The sequence below is a fragment of the Rhinichthys klamathensis genome, unplaced genomic scaffold, assembly GCF_029890125.1.
Source record: "Rhinichthys klamathensis goyatoka isolate OS25496 unplaced genomic scaffold, OSU_Roscu_1.1 h1tg000275l_1, whole genome shotgun sequence".
Lineage (NCBI taxonomy): Eukaryota > Metazoa > Chordata > Actinopteri > Cypriniformes > Leuciscidae > Rhinichthys > Rhinichthys klamathensis.
Genome location: NW_026606794.1, coordinates 1,179,540 through 1,201,947, shown reverse-complemented (window position 1 = coordinate 1,201,947; position 22,408 = coordinate 1,179,540). Strand labels below are relative to the sequence as shown.

The 22,408-nt window shown below is 39.4% G+C and overlaps 1 protein-coding gene across 2 annotated transcripts in view; it reads right to left on the bottom strand.

The window, feature by feature from the left end:
* The window catches only part of exoc6b (exocyst complex component 6B), a 99,054-nt gene that overhangs the window by 71,861 nt on the left and 4,785 nt on the right, over positions 1-22,408 (bottom strand). For both annotated transcript variants that reach the window (XM_056268699.1, XM_056268700.1), the window contains exons 2-6: positions 10,036-10,201; positions 9,878-9,925; positions 9,697-9,787; positions 9,090-9,135; positions 7,173-7,377 (exon numbers count right to left, since the gene is read on the bottom strand). In XM_056268699.1, the coding sequence (XP_056124674.1) occupies positions 7,173-7,377; positions 9,090-9,135; positions 9,697-9,787; positions 9,878-9,925; positions 10,036-10,201 (556 nt within the window). The remainder of the gene's footprint in view (positions 1-7,172; positions 7,378-9,089; positions 9,136-9,696; positions 9,788-9,877; positions 9,926-10,035; positions 10,202-22,408) is intronic.

Genomic DNA, 22,408 nt, shown 5'->3' with positions numbered 1-22,408 from the left:
TGGATCCACTTGAGGTTGAGGGTCTTACCCTGAAACAACCGATTTATTGCCCAAAGGTATTTGGCGGTGGTAGTGATGCCATCTGTCTTGTGACGTCAGCCTAAAGAATGTGGAAACTTCAAGTATTTCTCCACACAACATTAACAATGTGGCCATAATATGCAGAGATGGACGGGCAAAAATGACCAAGAAGTGGGCAAATACAGGTTCAAAAGAGAAAAAGTAAAATCCCTGAACAGAAGAAAATATAAATGATGGGAGGAAAAGGCACTCTGTTCTTCATCAGTCAGCAAAGAGCAACTGATCTATTCTTCTCCAGCTTCTACAGTCAGAATGTCTCCAACGTCACTCGACCACAAAACCACTGGAACAGAAACCCACAAAAAAGTAGAAAGAGCGACGACACCCTTCTGTATTTAACAGCAGAAACCACTACTGAAGCTGCAAAAAGGCCACAACGAGTGCCAACATGTAAGCAGAGCAGTCACATCTGCTAGCGAGAAGAAGTCGCAGGTCAGAACCAGGAGCCAGCGTCTGTGTCAGCAATCAAGAATAAGAGAGTGTTACAGATTGATTCTCTGAGTTAACAGAAAGCTTGTGCAAGGTGACATTAGAGCTTGATTTATCGTTCACTTGGTTTACTTTTGAGGAACAACTCCATAGCTTTGCTCTAATCAGCACGTGCCGGGTTACAGCCAAAACACACACGCACATGAACGCGTGCCAAGAAGACAAATCTTACAGAACTCAAAGACATGCAAGAAAACAAACTTTAATAGGAGGAATGTGAGGCTTTGGCAAGTGCCGACTGGACGGTCACTTTGTTCAAAGGTTACTGGAGTTTGAATATTGGTTTAACTCTACACCAACATTCCACTTCTGCGGGAGATGTTACGGAGCGGCGGAGGCAGGCAGAATCTGGGATGACCTCTGCTGCCACCTACTGGATGCAAATGGAACTACATGATGGAGAGCATTGACTGCTGGGGGGAAAAAAGCAGAATTGACATGAGATTAAAGGTGTTTTTGCTGGTTTACAAGCCAAGAAATAAGGGGGAAGCGGTTGACATTTTCTGGCGAAAAAAGTAAGTGGTGCAAAACCTGCTGACACAATGCCATGGTGTTGGTATGTGGTGTTGAGCAACATTAAAGTCCCTGTAAAGGCAATTTAAAAAAAAAATTCTAAACACATTATAAATGTTAGAAATGTATTGCTAAAACATATTACAAAGACTGTGAACTGTGAAGTACTGAATTGTAGAGTTAGACCGTTAAACAGTTTTTCACCATTGCAATTTTCCGGATTTTTTGGGCTGGGCTAAAACGGGGCTGGATGACGCACTGGAGCCCCTGAGCTCCTGGACACGCCCCTACTTGATGACGCACTGGAGCCACTGAGGCTGTCCGCTCCCCTAACAATATAGAGCACATTCACATCAGTTTTGCCACTCAATCTGAGTTACGGTCTGTACTATTAGTTAATACAGCAGCCTACAGATTGCTAGCTAGCTATGCCTTCGTCACGGAAATGCGTAGGCCTACTACCTGGATGCGATCACCGGATCACATACAAAACAGATCGGTGTCCTTATTTAAATTTCCGAAAAACGATTACATCAAGAAGAAGTGGATTAATTTTGTGAAGAGCCAACCTTGATGGAGAGCTGAGGATCACTGCCAAAACCCGCCTCTGTAAGTGATCATTTTACACGGGATAGTTCGTAGACAACTGAGACATTCACTGATAATCCGTTGTTCTCCCGCCTCGGCATTCATCCTCCCGTCGCGCCGACAACTGGTGCCATCATCGGCAGTGCGTGCCCACCGTGCGAGCATCTATTCCGGCTGTAGAGTTGAGTGTGGCGACGGCAGCTTTCCCGCGAGTGGGCGTGGTTTCAGCGCAGCCAGCGGACACGCCCCCAGCGTTTGAGAGCAGAGACTACTGCTCATTTTTTCAAGATTTTGATAGCTTATTTTATGTACTTGCTGGCTTTTTTTATCATTCAAATTTGGCAGGGTGGCTAATAACACATTTTTCTGTGATGTGACAAACTCAGAACACATACAAAATTTTGACTTTACAGGGACTTTAAGAGTTCCCTTAGGACCCCCCCCCAAAAAAATTGTAATTGCTTACTCGAGGTTCCATTTTAGTTTTCACCAAAACTTCTCTTTTTTATTAGAAGATAAACCTGGGGTTACGAAGCCAGGCTCCAGGGAAGATTGATTCATTCAAACAGTGTGTTCCTAAAAGGGAGTCGCTGAAGATCAGCTCCAGCCGTGCCCCAGATCAAGGTTTATCTCAGAGACTCAAGCAGTAGCTGAAGTCAGTGGCCAAGACTGGGTCAGACATGGATCGCATCAGCATGAGCAGAATCTGGGTCAAATGGAAGTTCGTGATGGGAGATGATGGGAGATGAGAGGACGCTAGGGTGGGAGGAAAAGCAGTTAACCACGTTTTGAACCCGAACAGCCGCGCATGGTTAGGACAGCACATGGTGATGTTGACATAAGTGTGTGTGCATTTGCCTGGGTGGTTGTGCATGCTGCAAATCGTGTGGTTCAAGAGTTTGAACACCGTTCAGTACAATTTGCTGTTCTATGCCAGAGGCCACTGGAAGGGTAGGACAGGCACCCAAGAAAACACATAACCAAAATCACATGAGCCAGTGTGTTTCATTATCTGTTTGGCAATCTCATCCACCTTACATCCAACCAATATTACACACTGGGATTAATCTTATGTTAATGGTTTAAAATGGCACAAGAACGTATTTGCGCATCTACATGGCCCTCTGTGGGGTTTCGTTACGGTCAGTAGAAATGTACGGATAAAAAGAGGGATATTCACTGATTGTTCCCAATTTGACTTCATCTTGTGCAATCTACCCTTCACCCTGTTACGTGATTCCCTTCTTTTCTACTCCCACAATCCCTTCAATAAATCCCAATACTGAATACAGATGGCCCACAAAACCAGGAGGTCTCAAACGCCAATCACCTAGAGGCCCAAGAGGTGGGCTAGTGGAAGAGTTGCAACAAATACCAGTGTTTTTCCCAATTGAACCTAAACTACATACCCTACAGTTCAAAAGTTTGGGGTCAGTAAGTTTTTTGTAATATACATTTTGAATGTTTATAAAGATAATTATTGGCAAGAATATACAGTTATTTTATGTATAGCCCTTTTCAGGACAACTGCTCTAAATCTATTATATTGCTCTGCATGGTCATGAAACTATTTTACTTCACTCAGATAAGTAAAATGAAATGTCTGAATTGGCTGTGCAGTGTGTCAAAAGCAGAAACGGTGTGTCACTTAACAGAAATGGGGCTCCCTATGTAGTGTACTGTGATAGTGCACAAGAGAGTGATTTGAGATACAACAATTATTTATGACAGCATGAGCATGCATTGCTACCTTTATGTCTTCATATAGGGTACAACTATATTTACGTCCCTGTTTTTAAATGCAAAAATATGCTAAAAATAAAGCTACTGTAATAATACTTACCAAACAGAAATAGAACAAAAGGATAAATGTTAACAACGAGTAACAATGTTATTCATTAAATTAAAAATAATCCAATGAATGATAACACATTGTACTAAAGGAAGGACACAAACTAATAGAAGTGTATGCCCTTTGATAAACAAAGCAGATGATCAGACTCAGAAAGTAGACCAGCAGAGAGTTCAAACCAAACAGTCCCATCATTTAGATTGGACCAGTGGAAACTCACCAAGTTCCGGAGCTTCAGGAGCCAACAGTTTGTTCAAACTATGGACAAGGGCACAGGCTGATGAGGAGAGGGGGAAAAGGGACAAAGTGGAACGAAAGGCTGGGCTGGGGCAACTGGAAGCAGACCAGCAACAGAACAAACGGGTATCTCTGATTACAACTCATGGTGTCCACATGCATTTGCTCATGTCACACAGCGAATGCATTAAACCCTGCTGGTAGAATACACATCTACCTCAGTCCTGCCTACCTGGATGAATACACATATTGTTTCATTGTCCAACTTCTCTTCTTCAACATCGTCAGAGACAGAATTAACTTTCCAAAAACCAATGTTATTGAAGTAACTTTGAAACTCTAGCTTTCCAAGCTACACGCTACTCATAACTGAACGTGATTAAATTACAGTAAAGCTCCTCTTGAGAAAAAGTAAATGAAGTCCCAGAAAAACTAGTCCCAGAAAAAAAAAAAGCAGCCACATACATAATTATATTGAAGCTGGGGAAACAATATATATCTTTAAATATAAAACTACATGATTATATAAATAATCATTTTTTTTTTTAAAGTATATTGAAGTGTATACTTGTCACACAAAAAAATAATGAGGGTTAATGAACACTAACTTGAACAGAATGCATCTTAAAATTGCATTTTTCTTAAAGCTGCTGTCCGTAGCTTTTTTTGGGTTAAAAATTATCCAAAATACATATTTGATAAAATACATAACCAGCCAGTGTTCAAAACTATCTGCTTGCCTTAGCTCGATGCAAAACGGTAAGCTTGTAATAATGTTTTTAATTTTAGTGGTACTGGTGGATTTCCGCGGGAGATTCGAGCATGTCTTTGCGTCATTACGTCACATCTGTACACATAAAGAAGGAGTCTCGGCTAGTATAAGCTATATTGCGTGTGAGGATGTTGGAGGATGTTGGAGATTTATAGCCTTTTCTCACAGCACTTGATATAATTAAACTTATCAATTTGATGGCGGATCCAGAAAGGTTCAAACGACGATCATCATCAGTGACAACTAGAGACTCACCCGCTGTAACATGCAAAAGACTTCGTTCGGACTTCGGAGTGGCTACAGAAAAAAAGAGACTGCAACCGGACCCATGCGAAAACAAGGATAATATCGGAAGGACATTACATGATGTAGTCACGCAATGCTTGCTGACGTTGTTAACATTAACAATTAGAGAACATAGTATAGCTACTTTGCACGGTTTTGCGTGAAATGATAACTTATAAGCAATTGTTAGATTTAATCAGCGCGATTTACTGCAATGTCAGAACCAGAACAAAAGTGAATGTTTCTTACTAGTTCAGATGACATTTCCCGGTGAAAATTCTTATGTTGGTCTTACTTCCAAAAAGAATAATCTGTGATTCTGAATGACAATATCCACATCGGCGCGGTGACTGACAGCTGCACACTCTCCTCAAACACTGCGTTCATCCGCGCTGTGCCGTGTCGAGGGTGTTGAACTACAACCCACGTAAAGTTGATAATTCCGCGAATGACTGCAATGGCAGATTTCGAACAGAGATGGCGACAAAGAGGAAAAATGCCGGACTGCAGCTTTAAAAATAGAATGCGTCCTAACTTATAGAATTTAGCTGGAAACATCAACAGCATTTAACTCAATATTTCGATTATAAAAAAGACCTAAGTGTCACACTTCTGCAAAGCGACTCAAATAGGTGAACCATTTCTGGAATCATTTAACTTAAACTGCCTGAACAAAAAGAAGAATAGATCAAATTTCCAATATTTTTCAAAAGCTGGGCTAACTTCGTACTACTGAAAAATGTTAATTTAGCAGTTTCGCTACATTTGTGTTCTTGAAAGTGTTACTTTCTAAAAAATGTTCACACAGTAAAAAGAAAACGTGTTATAGCACACCATCACATGCACACACACACGCCTGGCTTTGGCCTTTTTCAAGGAGGAATATTTGAACCCTTCCGTGACATCTTTTTGGCTACTTTTGCTCTCCACTGTTTCTTAATTAGTAGCAGAAACAGATCTGAGAAGAGTGGAGAACTTTCTGAAGAAAATGTGATGTTGAAGACTGCAAAGTTATCCTTAATGATGTTGAATGTTCTAGGTGGTTGCTTACTGGCCAAATGTCTATGACAGTGGTTCTCAACCACTTTGACTCCAAGTTGTCCTAAAAACTAGGGCTGAACGGTATACCGGTACTAGGGTAGCATTGGGATACTAGAGCTTCAAAATACTGGCAATGTCATTGTATTATTTTAAATGGTAGTATCGTCAATACGGTAGTACCATGAGGAATGTTGTATGTGCGGTAGGTACAATATTTAAAATTTCATTAACAACATTCAAAAGCCTCATGACTTTTGTTTGTGATTTACTGGATTAAGGATTTTAAAAAATTATAATAAATAAACAATTTATTATAGGTTAAATTAGGTTACCTCATATATCCAGGTGTTTCTAGACAGTGGGAATCCTGGATCTTCCATTGAAGAAAAACTAACAATAGTTGAAGTAGTAAATTAAAAAGAAATATCTAGATTTAAGTTGTTTGAGCTTGTAATGTAATTGTAATGCTTGTTTTGTCTTATTTTAAATTGGCCAACTGCTCAATAATATAATGGTACCAAGATATGCTCTCCATTGTAAGTCTGTGTTTTTACTTAAGCACAAATGGTGCAGGATGAGTTGCAAGAAAATGTGAATACTTATTGATACGGAAAAGACCCAAACGTAGTATGCATGGGCAAGCAAGTATGTGCAATAGTGATGCCTGCCTTAGAAACCACCTCCAATGGAGCTTTCGTCCAATATCATCTATTATGACCAGTTTTATTCCTCTGTGAAAAAGAACAAGGAAGAAAGCAAAGAAAAAATATGTCAAAGAGAAAAGAGAAAAAAGTGAGGCCAGATTTTATAGTGCTTGGGAGATCTTAATGTCTACTTGGCGTTTCATATTCTAATGCACTCCTCACCCCATCTTGGTCTAATAACTGTAAAAGAAAGCAGAGGACTTTTCTGCATTCCAACGAAAAATCCACTCAATTTCTCTCATATGTGTTCCCTGAGTCTTCTCCGTGTCTCCGTGCACTGTCCTTGAAGCAGCGTCCATACACTGTGTTCCTAGACTCCTCTGGCATAAACAAAAGCGACCTAAAATGATCTTTGATTCAGAACAGATTGGTAGCTCTTTTTCCTCCAGACTAGATGGTCAGAGATAAGATGAAAGGAAAAATGGGGAAAAAGCACATTAAACTACCGAAGAACAAGGCCTTTGTCCTTCCTTCTGAGACCTCAAGTTGAAACCCAGCTGTGACCATAAGGTCAGAGGTGAGCACATGAGGCAGCTGTCAAAAAATAGTTCAGACACACCTCCAGGCATTATTCAGACACGAGCGCTCTCTCAAACACAAGCACACACACCTGTTTCATGGCAGTCTCTCCGATCTTATCCGAATGCTTGCGGATGCTCTCCAGGAAGTCTTTGAGGTCAGACATGGAGACGTCTCTGATGTGCGTGCGCAGGCGTGGGATATTCTCTGCCATGATGGTGCAGAAACGATATGATCCCGCTTGAGGCAAACAGCTCTCCTCCAACTGTTCCAGGGTTCGTAGAGCTGGATAGTATCTGGGTAGCATACGACAGGGTCAGAAATGATGGATACAGGAAATGTTGCATATATATGCTACTTCAAAAAACCTTCCCAGTATTAATGAGCACAAATGCAGGGCTCAACAATAAGGTTTTTTGTCTGTTGGCCCACTTGAGACAGAAGTTCAGACTCTTACTTCCAAGTCATAATTTTCAATGACCACAAAGCGACAACTTTTTTAATGTGACAAAAAAAAATGATATGGAAAAAATGTATAATTAATAAATGATTAATATTATTTATAATTGCTTTTTTCATTTGTATATACGTACATGCATTAAACATTTTTCATTTTTTATTTTTATGTCAAACTGGAGGGCAAATGACAGTCCCGTCAACTGACCCAAAACTCTCAAAGCTCTCCCCAGGACATTATTATTGTTGAGCCTTGCACATGCAGTACGTGTTTTAACCTTTGGTTAAAGAGTTAGATCTCAGCATGATAACAATTTAACCCAATCAAGATGATCTCAGAGATGAGCTATGCTCATCGCACACACACACACACACACTCTCTGAATACAGCATCACAGTCACGCAACATTACACAGCAGACCCGACACCGGGGAGAGAGTCTCTCTTGGCCGACCCTGCCGCTACCTCCAGGCTAATGGCAAAACCACGCACACGAGAGAGATGGGGAAACACGGAGAGCAGAGATAAATAAAAAACAAAAAAAAGTTGCAGGCCCATGCCGAACATCAGGTCACACAGAGGACACGACAAGACAGCAAAACCAATGCTTCAAAAACGTTTAGAGTGGCAGTTTAGGTGGACTGGCTTTTTCAGGTGTTTCCACAATTTTGACTCCCAAATATAATGATCCCATTGTAAGGGAACACCCTTTCTAAAATATAAAGGCAGCTATATATTTTCTTTGTATAAAAAAAAAAAAGATTTTAACAATGCTAAATTAATTTAAATTAAATACAATTAATGTATTGAAGCAAATTATAAACCTTTTCTGAAAATATTATTTATTAAGCGTATATCTTTTATAGCCAGCGAGTGACTAGAGTAAATGTATTAACTTTATTAACAGTTAAGTTTAACAGTCCTATCATATTTTGTCAAATCTTTTTCAGAAGCTCTTTTACGTCCCCCTGAGGGTTGCGATGTGCTTGTATATAAGAGCTGTGTGCTCATGAGGACGCAGGATAAAATCCTGTATCATATTCACCAAATTCCCCCTCTCTCCCTCCACCTTCCTGTCAGATGTACAGTCCTTGACTATAAAAACAAAAATCCCATAAATAACAAAATTGACTGATAATGTTGAGGTTTGGGATGGGTCAATGTATGCAGCTGCTAAAGCTAAGAAAATCCAGTCCAAATGTGTCCTCTGTGTCTCTGACTCCTGACAGCTGCCAAATGCTGCTTTGAACATCTCAGACATCTGAAAATTCTCTTTCTCTCTGTCTGGTCACAGTCACATCTGGCTGGATGAGATACTCCAGTGGTCCAGTGATCAAGGGCCTGTTTAAATCATCAACACCTTGCTCTCTCTTCCTCAGCTGAGAATGTCCTGTTCTCAAATGTACTTTAAGTAAAGGTGTTAAAATATTGTGGGTACTAGACTGTCCTTGTGCATTTCAGCCCAATCTGAATAAGTTTATCTCTACTGCCACCTAGTGCTCATCTGGTGTTGTTGATGTGCACAAAAAAGGCATCTGAATAACCTTCATACCTTTTAGTCCTCATCTGTTCCTGCAGTTTGGTGTACATCTCCAACACTGCAAGGAAAAAGTATGTGGAATTATGGGGAAAGAGTCAAGAGCACAGCATGTGAGCTTCCAAGGACTTAAAAAACATACACTACAGGTCAAAAGTTTCAGTTGGGTATGATTTATATAATAAAAATAAAAAAACATTTTATTTATCAAATTTGATTTGATCAAAAATACAGTACAAATATAATATTGTTAAACAGTTTTCTGTTTTAATATATTTTCAAAAATGTATATTAATATATACAGTCCTATCCTGCAGCCATTACTCCAGTCTTCAGTATCACACATTCCTTCAGAAATCATTCTAACATGCTGATTTGGTGCTTAGGAAACATTTCTTCTTATCACAGTTGGAAACGGTTGTGCTGCTTAAAATTATCTGGTATACCGTGATATTTTTTGATGAATAGAAAGTTCAAAAGAACAGCATTTATTTGAAATATATATCTTTAGTAACGTTATAAATATATTCACTTTCACTGACCCCAAGCTGTTGAATGTAGTGAAAATACAGCAAATATTTAATATTGAAAAAGCTCAGAGGCAGAGGCCTGATGTTTCTACCTGGTAAGCAGTGTGTGAGTTTGTCAATGGTGGTGGCGATATTCCTCTGCTGCAGACGGCACTGTCTCAATTCATCCATTGACGTCAGGAGCTATAGGGGAGGTAACCACTGATTTCAGTCATGCTTGTTAATGTTACATGTTCTGAATCAAAGACTAAACTAAGCAAACAGGATACGCACCCCCTTGCCGTCATTTTGTAGCTTCTGATTGGTCTCAGTCACCTGACCCTGAGGAAGATAAGACAACCAATTATCTGAGTGATTAAACAGAAAGTATATTTGTTGAACAATATAGGAACTCTGGATTTTCCTCAAACCCTCATCTCCTCTTTCTGCACCTTGAGTTTCTGGGCTTCCCCGCGCACTTTGAGCAGCTCAGTAATGGAGTCCACAAAGCCCTGGAAGTGATGGTTGCACATCTTCTCAATTTCACGGTCGTGGTTGCGGATCCGCCCCTCCAGTTTCTCCATGAAGAGTCCATGTTCCTGTCCATCATAAACAGACCTTCCAGGAAAACAAGGAGAACATAAAAGAACGGTGTCAAAATTACATTAGGCCTATATAAAAAACATGAAGGCTACATTACATTGATGCTAAATACAAAATAGTATATAACTAAACAGAACATCTGAAAATATTGTCAAAAGATATATGAAGTGCTTCGTTGATATTTAATAGTTTTGAGCTTATCTAATACAATAAACAGTTTTAAAACTGAGATATCCTTTCTGATAAAGTAAGGGAATGCAAATGAAAACATTCAATCTTTCTCCAATGTTACTGATGCTAGGTGTTCACCACTAGGTGGCAGTAGAAGATATGAAATAAAACACTGCTCAAGAAGCTCAACAACTTGTAAATGGATTTCTTTTTCTTTTTCATTTGAATTCAAAGCAAACGACAAACGGAGAGAGTTATTTCAAAATAAATGCAATACTTTACCATCTTCAGCTGTGCAAATACAAAAAAAAAAAACATTGGAAACGACACACTGAAAATGTATTTCCAAATGTTTCGTGTTTTATACCTCATAGCAACATTTCATTTTGCGTAAAATTAAGTATGGCATCTACCATACCAACTAAAACACAATTTGATTTGATTAAATTACATTGATTCTAGTGTTCCACTCAGCAGTTTTACCTCTAGCGAGCAAGCCAATGTGACAAAACTTTTTTATATATAGAAATCTTAAATTAGTAAGGGAAGCATGTTTGGGGGGAATCAGGACTTGGCAGGGCGAGCCCGTCCCCCACTGACTGACTTAAACATCACACTCTCCTGATAGAGGTCAGATAGTCGTCATCATATGTAAATGAATCCTGTTTAATAGACAGAGAGCCACAGTGAGGTATGTCAGGCAAGTATGTTCAGTGAAATACAGACTAATTCAGGATCAGGAGTCAGGACACAAACACACCAGCACATGGCTTCACCTGAGCACAGCCTTCCTGTGCCTCAGGAAATGTCCTCTTTCCATTAGCACAGTCTTGACGTCACTGATAGCTTCTTCCAAAAACACTCACGCACAGTAAACACCTCAAATCCAGGGCTGCAAGGTGAAAGAAGCACTTCCCAACCTGAAATTAGGATTTTTATCTGTAGTAAGAGGAAGATGCTGGAAGGAAATGTGAGACGTGTACAGGAAAAAGTGAACACTATGACAGACAAATGAGCGGACATGCTCAAATTAGTCACGCAATGCCTAATATACTCCACTCAACATTTAGAGTATTTATAAGGGAACATGTGCACAGCCACAGATAAATAATTTATCATATACACTTCAACATTCCATAAAAAGATAAGAACTGTCAATATTGATTTCATGGTGACTTGATGTTGGAGTAATTGTGCAAGTTTGAATCTCGCTCGAGGTCCTTTCCCGATTCTGTTCCCCTTTTTTCTCCTATTGCTTACACTGTTTTATGAAATAAAAGGCAAAAAGGGCAAAACTTTTATTTTTTTATTACATTTAGCTGTTAATAAATGTTTAAAGAAAAAAATATACATATCTACTGTAATTATCATGGAAGTAAGAGCTATCTTCACTAAACTGTGTTGCACAACTCTAAGCAAAAGTCACAAAAACAAGCTGAACAAATTGTAAAAAGCACAGCTGCAGTGGTCCATCTGTGTGAGACTCTACAGCATCTGGCTCAAGACTCTTCCTTACGAATAATCAAATTTTAAAAAGGTCAAAATAACATTTGTGTGCATTAAGAATATCTCACTGACTGTATGAATGTAATGATTCGTTTCACAGCATGGGCCAACCATGAAGTAATCTTACTTGATTAACTGTCACTTTTGGCTCTCACAGTCACACGTACTATTTGCAAACAGGCTGACGTTCCCAAAACTGAAATGTGATAACCTCCTTGAGAAAAAAAAAAATGGTCCCTGATTTCCCAATTCTCCCTAGACTAAAGAAGCAGATAAAGGGTGAGTGAGTGAGTGAGTGAGTGAGTGAGTGAGTGAGTGAGTGAGAGAGAGAGAGATGTTTTTTACCCAAACATGTCTCTCTCACACACAATCTCTAACATTTGAAACATGTTAATATTTTAATTATGAGAATTAATTATGCGACAGAAAGCCTGTGCTGCAGATTGCCGTGAACACACTCAGGACCGTTTGCAGAGGCTGTGGATTACAGGTAATAATAATGTCGTAAATAATGTTCAGTTTCTTGCAGACTGATCGTTTTGCTTCATAAGACCTCAATGTATCTTCAGGGGCCACGAGTATAAGTTTTGTTTTTGGACTCTCAATGTGACACAGTGACAGTAGCCATTGACTTGCATTATAAAAAATCACCAAGGACCACGGTTTCAGCTAAAAAAATCTTATTTACTGTTCTACTGAAGAAAAAAAGTCACCTACATCTTGGATGGCCGGAGGGTAATTAACAGCCAATTTTAATTTTGTGGTGAACTGTTCTGAAGTCTGAAGAATGACAACATTGCTTTGAGCAGTGTGTGTGTGTGTGTGTGTGTGTGTGTGTGTGTGTGTGTGTGTGTGTGTGTTGACCTGTTACACAGCATTCCCATTCACAACATGTGCTATGATGTCATATCCTGTTGGCTGAATGAAATCTAGAGATAGCTCAATGGCAGCTGGGAAACAGAATGGATCGGAAATAGAGCAGAAGTTCTAAACTTAGAAGCCACACCAAACACGTTAGCACCTTGCACCAACAATAGCAGCACACTTTTCTGTCTATGATGTAATACCTACCGATCTAAACTTACTGTAGCAGGTAGTTCAACAGTTAAAACAAATACATGACAGAAAAGGGGTGGCTGATATGACTAGAATATTATGAGTTATTTTATTCCACGATAATGGCATATATCACAATTTATTATTTCTGCTAGATTAAAGGTTACGTTACTAACAACGGGTTAAATAAACACAATAAAACAGAACAAAGATACACATGAAATAAATAGGCCTAGTGATTCAAGTTTTTTTAGGCAGAATGGGATAAAAATCTGTATTTAGGTTAAAAAAAAAATACAACAAAAAATTGAATAATTTAATCAAATGTAAAATAAAACACAGTCACGTATTTGTGAGCTTGGCAGCGGGAATCTCTTAAGTGAGATTGAGAAGTTTAAAGCTTACAGGCTTCCATACATCAACAGATCGATTCTCTCAAGTCTGCATTCGATGCATCCTCGATATCAAGAACACATCTGGGTACTTTCATGAGTCCTCTGTACTTGTGTACTTGAGTATTGGAATTAAACTTCAACGGTTGATGACGTAGTACGAGAACCCAAGGACGCAAGATTGTTTCTCTCACACATTGAGAAACAGCCAGAATCTGCTTAACACCACACAAAAAAAGCACAAGGTTTTGTTTTGTTCAAAGCGAGCCACACACTTACGAATCCTTTCATTATAACCAACAAAATGTAAACACGATGTAAATAAGAGATTCATTGTACAATTAAGACAGATTTTATTATAACGGGATTTTGCGAGAGTGCAGAATTCATAAGCTTGCGCTTTAGATATTGATAGCCTTAATGATTATAAAGGGAGGCTCTTCCCTTGATTTCTGTTTATTACCCATTCACAATCTGAATACAAGTTTAGTTTTTCATGCTGCACACAGCAAAGTTTCTGGACTGACAACTGTATTTAAATGGGACAACATTTTTTTAAAGCACTCCATTCAACAGTTTTTCCTCTGGAACCAAAATTGGTACAGCGAAATGCAACATTTTACTGGTCTACAGTCTACTAAAATTTTGGTACCGTGACAACCCTAGCAACATAGACAACAGCAGGAATATTAGGCACAGGAATATCTAGTGCACAGATCCAATATATTCACACATCCAATTTTCTTCCAAATGTTCTTGTTAATTAGGAAATAACTCATATATTCACGAGTTATTGTATTTGACAATTTGAGCTGTAAGCCATGAAAAATAACTTAATTCAGTATCCATGCATTGTAACAGGCACACAGAAAACTGTATGCCAGAACAGTGACAAGTAAATTCACTTGAATGTTTACAATGGCAAGGCTTAAAAGCACATGAAAATACATCACGAACGTATAACTGTCTGCAATAGAGACGATAATCCAAAATGTATACTTTTCAAATTACTGGCTTATGTCTGCCTGCCTATATATGCCCATGAGGAAAGGTTGGGGGTTGCCGAAAGGTAGGAGGTGTGGAGAAAGGTCTTTATCATTGGTCACTAAAGCTGTCTGTCAGGGTGTGGGGTAGGGTTAGGGATTAGTTTCGGTTGTACCAATTCAACTTTCGGCATGCCTCCATTCGGCACGCCCAGGGTTAGGGTTGGGGGGGCAGCTATCCCGGTCTCCAGTCCTATGACAGATTTAACAACACTCTCAGTCTCAGTGGTGATCTCTGGGTCAAAAAATGCAGGTAGTTAAAAAAAAAGTATATCCATATACCTGCTATAAATAGGAACAAATTCTGAATTGGTTTTTAAATGATCAGAATTTCATCAATAATTATAGACTTTATTCCTATGGGTGACGTCACGCGACTTTAACGCGCCCGCAAAGCATCCCGGGAAGGCGGCGCTTCATAGCGGTAAACTTGAGGAACGCCCATCAATGTACAAATGTGGGGAGGCCGGGCGTCGCGACACCACGCTACAGTCGTGTCGCAAAAGTGGATCTCTACCGTGACGGTAGAGATCCACTTTTGCGACACGACTGTAGCGTGGTGTCGCGACGCCTCCCCACATTTGTACATTGATGGGCGTTCCTCAAGTTTACCGCTATGGGTGTGGTTTTGAGCCAGCGCCAGTCTAGAACAGAGGACCTGCGAGAGACTTCCCCCCGTCTCCATATGCTCTGCTTCTATTGGATAGTCGCGTCGCGTTCAACGGAATTCATTTGCATAAAGCTGGGCATCGGCCAGCTTTTGGACGCGCAGCATTTTTTCAAATGAAGCGCCGCCTTCCCGGGATGCTTTGCGGGCGCGTTAAAGTCGCGTGACGTCACCCATAGGAATAAAGTCTATAATTATTGATGAAATTCTGATCATTTAAAAACCAATTCAGAATTTGTTCCTATTTATAGCAGGTATATGGATATACTTTTTTTTTTAACTACCTGCATTTTTTGACCCAGAGATCACCACTGAGACTGAGAGTGTTGTTAAATCTTTCATAGGACTGGAGACGGGCTTTTTTTTCAAGATGGGCTTTTTGACGCGCAGCATTTTTCCAAATGAAGCGCCGCCTTCCCGGGATGCTTTGCGGGCGCGTTAAAGTCGCGTGACGTCACCCATAGGAATAAAGTGGAGCGCGGCGCAACAGAAGTGTCGCACGGACAAGTGGATCTGTAGCCTGACTTCGTCATACTCATATTCTAGAAAGAACATGAGTCTGAAATTGATCCATTGGGCTGTGATTATGGGGCGTGTTTCAACCGTACCAGGAAAGAAAATACCTCTCCATTCAATTGGATAGACCTACAACCAATCAGAGCAACGGAGTAAATGACGCATGTTCTTCATTCATCTTTCTGACCGACAAATGCCTTTATCGCGGTTCTCTGTTCCTCTTTTAAAAGCAATGCGCTGTCGATATCTTCTATAACAGACGCGATGGCATAATCTACACTACACATGATGTTTCATAAACAAAGTTCGGGAGGAGCACGTTCAAATAATCATTCTAATCAACTTGTCATCAAACAATACCATGTCTAACGTTACCCTATCAGCCTGAGAGGAAGCATAATCACTCAGTCAACTCACTTAACACTCCTTGACAGTTTTTCAGCATCTCTCGTCCACCACCCCGACTGCTCACTTTCTGTTATTTAGAATACGGGGGAGTAACGTTACTCTGGGTTCGGGCCGAATGCCGATCACGGAGCCCTCTCCTCAGACAGCACGTCATATTTCACGAGTTCGCACTTACAAGTAATATAATATAGGCATTTATTCTATCTGACTTACTTGTAAGTGTGAACTCGTGAAATCTCAATTCTCCAGCGGCAGTTATCTTTGCTGTAAACGAATTCAACCCAAGCGCTCTTCAATGACGTGATGATTACGTAACTGCAGATCATCTGTCAATCATCGTATAAAGCCCGCCCTGGCAATTTGATTGGCCCGACGTTTTCTGAACCGGTCATAATTACTCCTCAATGGAGCGAGTCCAGACCGAACTTCCCGAACAAAACATGTTGTGGGCGGGGTTCGGGCTGGCATCCAGGCTAGTGGATCTGCACCGTTAGAGACAAATAAACCCCTCATACTGAGACAGACTGATAAATGATCTGTGTACCAGTGCAAGCCAGAAGTAAAGCACTGAGCAACACAGAATGTTGCCCAACGTCTAATTCAAACATTACAGTACTTCTTGCACACAGCAGAGCTCAAAATGTCACTCTTAAATCTAAAAAAAAAAAAATCTGATCAGAGAGCAGCTTTGTTCAAACATTACCAATGCAAAGGCACATTAATGTCAGCATTGAGACTGAAATTAAAGGTGGACCAAGAAACTTTTTAATCTAAATATATGGCATATGTGTAAAATGTTGTACACTCAAATCAAATGACAATCACCTCTTCTGTTCTGTGTCATATCAATGACACAGGAATGGATATTTTATTGGTGTGGTTGTAGCCTTGTTTGGTTGTGGGTCACAAAAATGCCAGTAAATAGAACATTTCTAAAATAGCACTGCTAAAATTTCTAAAAGACCACAGATGGATTGAGCGAAACTAACTTAGTGCACATGTAATTAATTTGCCTGTACAGGCCATTACATTTTTTTAAAGTAAAATCAACTAAATAAAAACAACAACAACAACAACAGGCAGTTTGATTGTCTTTGATACAGAGGAAGCCATTAAGAGCTTATCACAGAACTAATCTAGTAAACCACCAAGTCCACTGTGGAGAGAAAAGTCATCATCACTGTGGAAAGAAAAAATCATTTCAAACACTTCCCGCTAATACCACACAAAAAGCGTAAGAACACCCTTCAACTAGGGGTGTAACGATACCCTCATATCACGATTCGATACATATCACGATACTGAACTCACGATACGATATTATTGCGATACTCCAAGACATATGATAAAAGGTTAACAAAAAATGTACTGTTGATTAAAACAAGACTTGGTGCTTGTAACCCAAGGACAATGGTGACACCATTCTGAAGCTGAAAATACAGAATTATTTTAGTCGAATATGCTTGCACTCTGTCACTGACTAGATATATTTAAAATAATGTTGGCCACTTTTTACTGGTAACATAAGACATTTGGCATTATCAGGACCCACAAATATTCCCCCATTGCATTATTATACATTATAATCAACATTATGTATAGTAGTTTAATGTAGTACTGACACTAAAACTCTGAAAAAATTGAATTTATTTCTCACACAGTAATTTTTATTTTGGGGGAACTATCCACGATACATATTGTCACTATCCACGATACGTATTGTTGCATTTTTGTATTGCGATATATTGTGGCACGATATATTTTTACACCCCTACCTTCAACCAAAAGCATATCAGAGTTTTACCATTGGGCCTGTAAGTAATCTTGTATGTGTGTGTGTGTGTGTGTGTAGTGACTCAGCTGGGTGTGGACCTGGCTGCACCTTTGTGGTGAGTTGGTCTCTGCTTCTCTGCTGAGGTTGATGGCTGCAAAAACATCTCACACAGGAAATAAATGCTGAAAACTGTACTCTGCATAGCTGTACCTGATTGTTGCTGCTGTTATTACAACTGAACAGAATTAAGCAAAACTGCACATTCTACTACAAGTCAAAGAAATATCATGTGGCTACAGATCAGTTATAAAAAACATGTTTTAATACAAACAGAATTGAAAGAAAACCTGTAGTTATAATAGAAACTATAGAAAGTATATTGCCATTAAAGGGATAGTTCACCCCAAAATTGTAATTCTCTCATCCTCAATTTGTTCCAAACCTGTATTAATTTCATTACTCTGTTAAAAGAAGATATTCTGAAGAATGTTGGTAACCAGACAGTTGATGGGCCCCATTGACTTCCATAGTAGCTATAGAAATAAATACTATGGAAGTCAATGGAGTCCATCAACTGTCTGTTTACCATATTGTTCAAAATATATTTGTATGTTTGTATAATATGTGTTCAGCAGAAGAAAGAAATTCATACAGGTTTGGAACAACTTGAGGGTGAGTAAATGATGACAGAATTGAAATTTCTGGGTTAACTAGGCCTATCCCTTTAAGGGTTTTCATAACTTAAGGGTTTCTTACAACCACCTGCAGACATCTCTCTCAGTCCTGGCGCCCTGAAGGTGGAGGTCCGCAAGTAATTTCCTTCATCATTAAGTGTATTGTTTGCAGGTTAACTGTGTGATTGCAGCTCTGTTATAAAGGTCATAAGTTGCCAATCTAAAGATTCCCACTGTTCAGAAAGTACATGGAACAAAACGGAGAAGGTGGTGGTTTGTGGAATGATTGCCCATCTCCAGCTGTGCCCACTGTGCAGGCTTTTGTGCTTCCAGGTTAAATGTATGACTATGGCAGCAATCTCTATTATATTACTTTTGTTCTAAATCGCCTGTATTAAACTTTCATGCTCACCATTGTGTTATGCACATTAATGATATATCAACTCATGCTTGTTAAGGAGAGGTAAGCTTTTACTGTTGTAAACAATATATGACTGAATTTATTTATTTTTTTCTTGGTGGATAATAGACCAACAAAGTCAGACCCAGGTCATGTCTAGAGACCGGACCAGTCCGCTTGACTTAGGGACCATTCACACAGAACGTGTTTTTAACGGTTAAAAAGGTTTGATGCAGGTCAGTGGAATGAAAAAAATGCAAGCTCTCTTGAGATATTCCTTGAGACTTCTTTTAACTTGAGCACCGCATTTTTAGAATGTGCAAGATCCTGTTAAATATGCGAGAAGCGAGCGCAATGGTCAAACACGTCCGTCTAATGCATGTTTGCATAGATAAACAATGGAAAAGCAGCACAGTATTCCACAGCATTCTGGACTACACTCAAATGAGTCACTAAAGCAACCTAGCAATTCATAGAAAATGTGAAAGCCTAGATCATTACATTGTTTCATATGCAATCGAAAACTTTGAATCGATTTATGGAAATTATTTTGCAATATTTTAATTGCCTTTAATGCAAATGGAAATCCTATGAAACATTGATTCTTTGCCTCTGTTCTTTAAATAATCAATCCTTGAGAAAATTATTCTCAATAACTGGCTCAAGTACTGTGAAGTGTTTGTTCGAAATTCCTCAGGTGGATGCAGAGAGCGCCCAAAATATTTACAACATTCCTCTTGCCATAATTGGAACAAAGAACCGTGTTTCCAAAGCTGCAGTCCTCTCTTCCTTTTTGTAGTAATCACTCTACAGGGGTCAAGACAACAACTGCCCACACAAGCGTCCAGGAGATCAAGGACATTGAAGACAGAAAGCTTTCTTGAACTTATAAACCGAAAGAAGAGAGATTAGATGAGACAGACAGACAGAGAGAAAGAGTGATAGCTGAGAAGGTATTTGCAAGAACAAGCAGTCAAGTGTCTAGCATTCAAGTCACTGCGGCCCAGCATGTGACAAGAAACCTGACTACTCGTTTTTGATACTCCAAGATGTAAACGCTTAGTAATTCATGTCTAATAATTCAAGACTGAACCACCATTGGTGGTTACGGGCCTGTATTTAGCACCAATTGTTACAGAAAACAAAGTACTTTAGTTACTAAACTAGGAATTACCTATTTGCTGATTGCCGTTTATGTATTTCAGATCAATTTTCCATGAAGACAACATGTAAAAAAAAATTTTGTAAAAGGCTCTGTAACCGCAACAAATTCAGCTGTATAACTACATAGCAGTTTACTTAGGCAGACCACTGAAATGGTTAAGCAGGTCTCTTCCTAAAAGCTTATGCATTTCTCTGCCATCTGATCTAATTATATGGTGTAATACTAGCAACATATCTTCAGTATTGAGACGTATCCAAGTTAAACAGATCATCGGGTAAAGTCTAGGACGAGGACTTGGTTCTATTCATCACTTGATGAATAGAATAGGATGGAGGTAGATGCCGCAGATCTGAATGTGAGCTTGCAGTCGATTGTAACGAAGGGCCGTGATTTAGTGGACTGAATGATTGGAGTGCTGTATACATCACCAGAGAGAAGTCTGACAATCTATCAGAAGATCAAGTTATCAAATTTCCATTAAAAAATTACAAGCTTGTGATCGATTTTTTTAATTAATCATAACTAACATTACTTTTCCTTGCAGGAATAACATTTATATGCTTTTGAAACCTAAATGTTTCCAAACACTTTCAAAGTCAAAGTCAGTCCATGTGTGTCTGAATCATCTCCGAATATAACAAAAGGGGAAATGAAACTATACAGGTATCCCAGTTAAAGGGTTAGTTCACCCAAAAATGAAAATTCTGTCAGTAATTACTCACCCTCATGTTGTTCCAACCCCGTAAGACCTTCGTTCATCTTCGGAACACGAATTAAGATGTTTTTGATGAAATCTGAGAGCTGGATCACTCCTCCAAAGGCTTCTTCAGGGATTGAACTTGCCGGCCTCGAAAAGTTATTAAAGACATCGTTAAAATAGTCCAAGTGACTACAGTGGCTCAATCTTAAGTTTATCAAGCGACGAGAATACTTTTTGTGCGCAAAAAAAAACAAAAATAACGATTTTATTTCAACTATTCATTTCCTTCTCTGTGGGCGAGTCAGTTCACTAGTGTAATAGCGTAAGCTTCTGTTGTTGTACGTCACACGCATCACGCACATGACCAGCGTCGGCCAATAGTGAGCCTACGTGTGACGTAGCTCTACGGAATCACACTACGTTAACTGACTAGAGGCCCAAAGAGAAGGACATGAATAGTTGAAATAAAGTCGTTATTTTTGTTTGTTTTTGCGCACAAAAAGTATTCTCGTCGCTTGATAAACTTAAGATTGAGCCACTGTAGTCACTTGGACTATTTTAACGATGTCTTTAACGATGTCTTTAATGGCCGGCAAGTTCAATCCCTGAAGAAGCCTATGGACTAGTATGGAGGAGTGATCCAGCTCTCAGATTTAATCAAAAATATCTTAATTCGTGTTCCGAAGATGAACGAAGGTCTTACGGGGTTGCAACAACATGAGGGTGAGTAAATACTGACAGAATTTTCATTTTTGGGTGAACTATCCCTTTAATATAAACTCATGATTTTGAGTAATCAAGAAATCCAGAGTTTGTTTCTGCCTATAGTAACGAAAGGTTTTGTTGGATTATACATGGAACCAATCATATTGTAGGAAAATGTCCCCTTTGCCATGCTCCTATTCTATAAGAACTGTTGTATTCTTTTTGCTAGTGGGATTCTCTCTGAAATTGGTCTGAGATCCTCCGGCCGGGATTAAAACATAAGGCATTGTCTGGAGTCTGTCTGGTTACTGCATCGCAGCAGGTTAGTGGAACACTAAAGACCTTATTCCCAAGTGCTAGTGTTCGTAGGGGTCAAGACGTTGACCGACTCAGCCGACGTCGATTAGGAGACGCGCTAGAGGATAAATATTATTGAACGTCGATCAGGAGACATTTACGGGCGTCGATTAGGAGAGGACCCAGGTTAAACGTAAGTCAGGTGCGCAGGGAAAAATCTGCCACACTTACAAAAAAGAATCATATAAATGGATAAATCGTTCACAACAAGATCGATTAAATGCATTTAGAAAATTGATTTCCATTTCATGCTCACATTAAAACTTCTAGATAGCTTGGGAAGGATGAGCAGACCAAGGAAAAGGAGACTGATTTTTTTTTTAATGTGAATTATGCTACAGGGCTTAACCATTGGAATGTCATCACAAGTCCTGACGTGTATACGATTATGAAATAGCCAATCACTTCTTCAATGGAGCGATAAAAACGACTTGCAGAGCACACTACATTAGTACTGCAGTGGCATCATAAAGCGATTTAAATTACTAGCCATAGCCCGTCCATTTAGAGACTGACCGAAATAATCAAGTAATTATAGTTTGAGTTGGGCGGGAGTGGAAGCAGTACAGTCTGGAGAAACTGACTCACTAAGACAGATCAGCCCAGGCTGTCTCAGCGTTCACTCTCTCTCATACAACACACAATTTCAGACCTAGGGCCCCAGAAGTCTTGCTAGAAGCATCTTCAT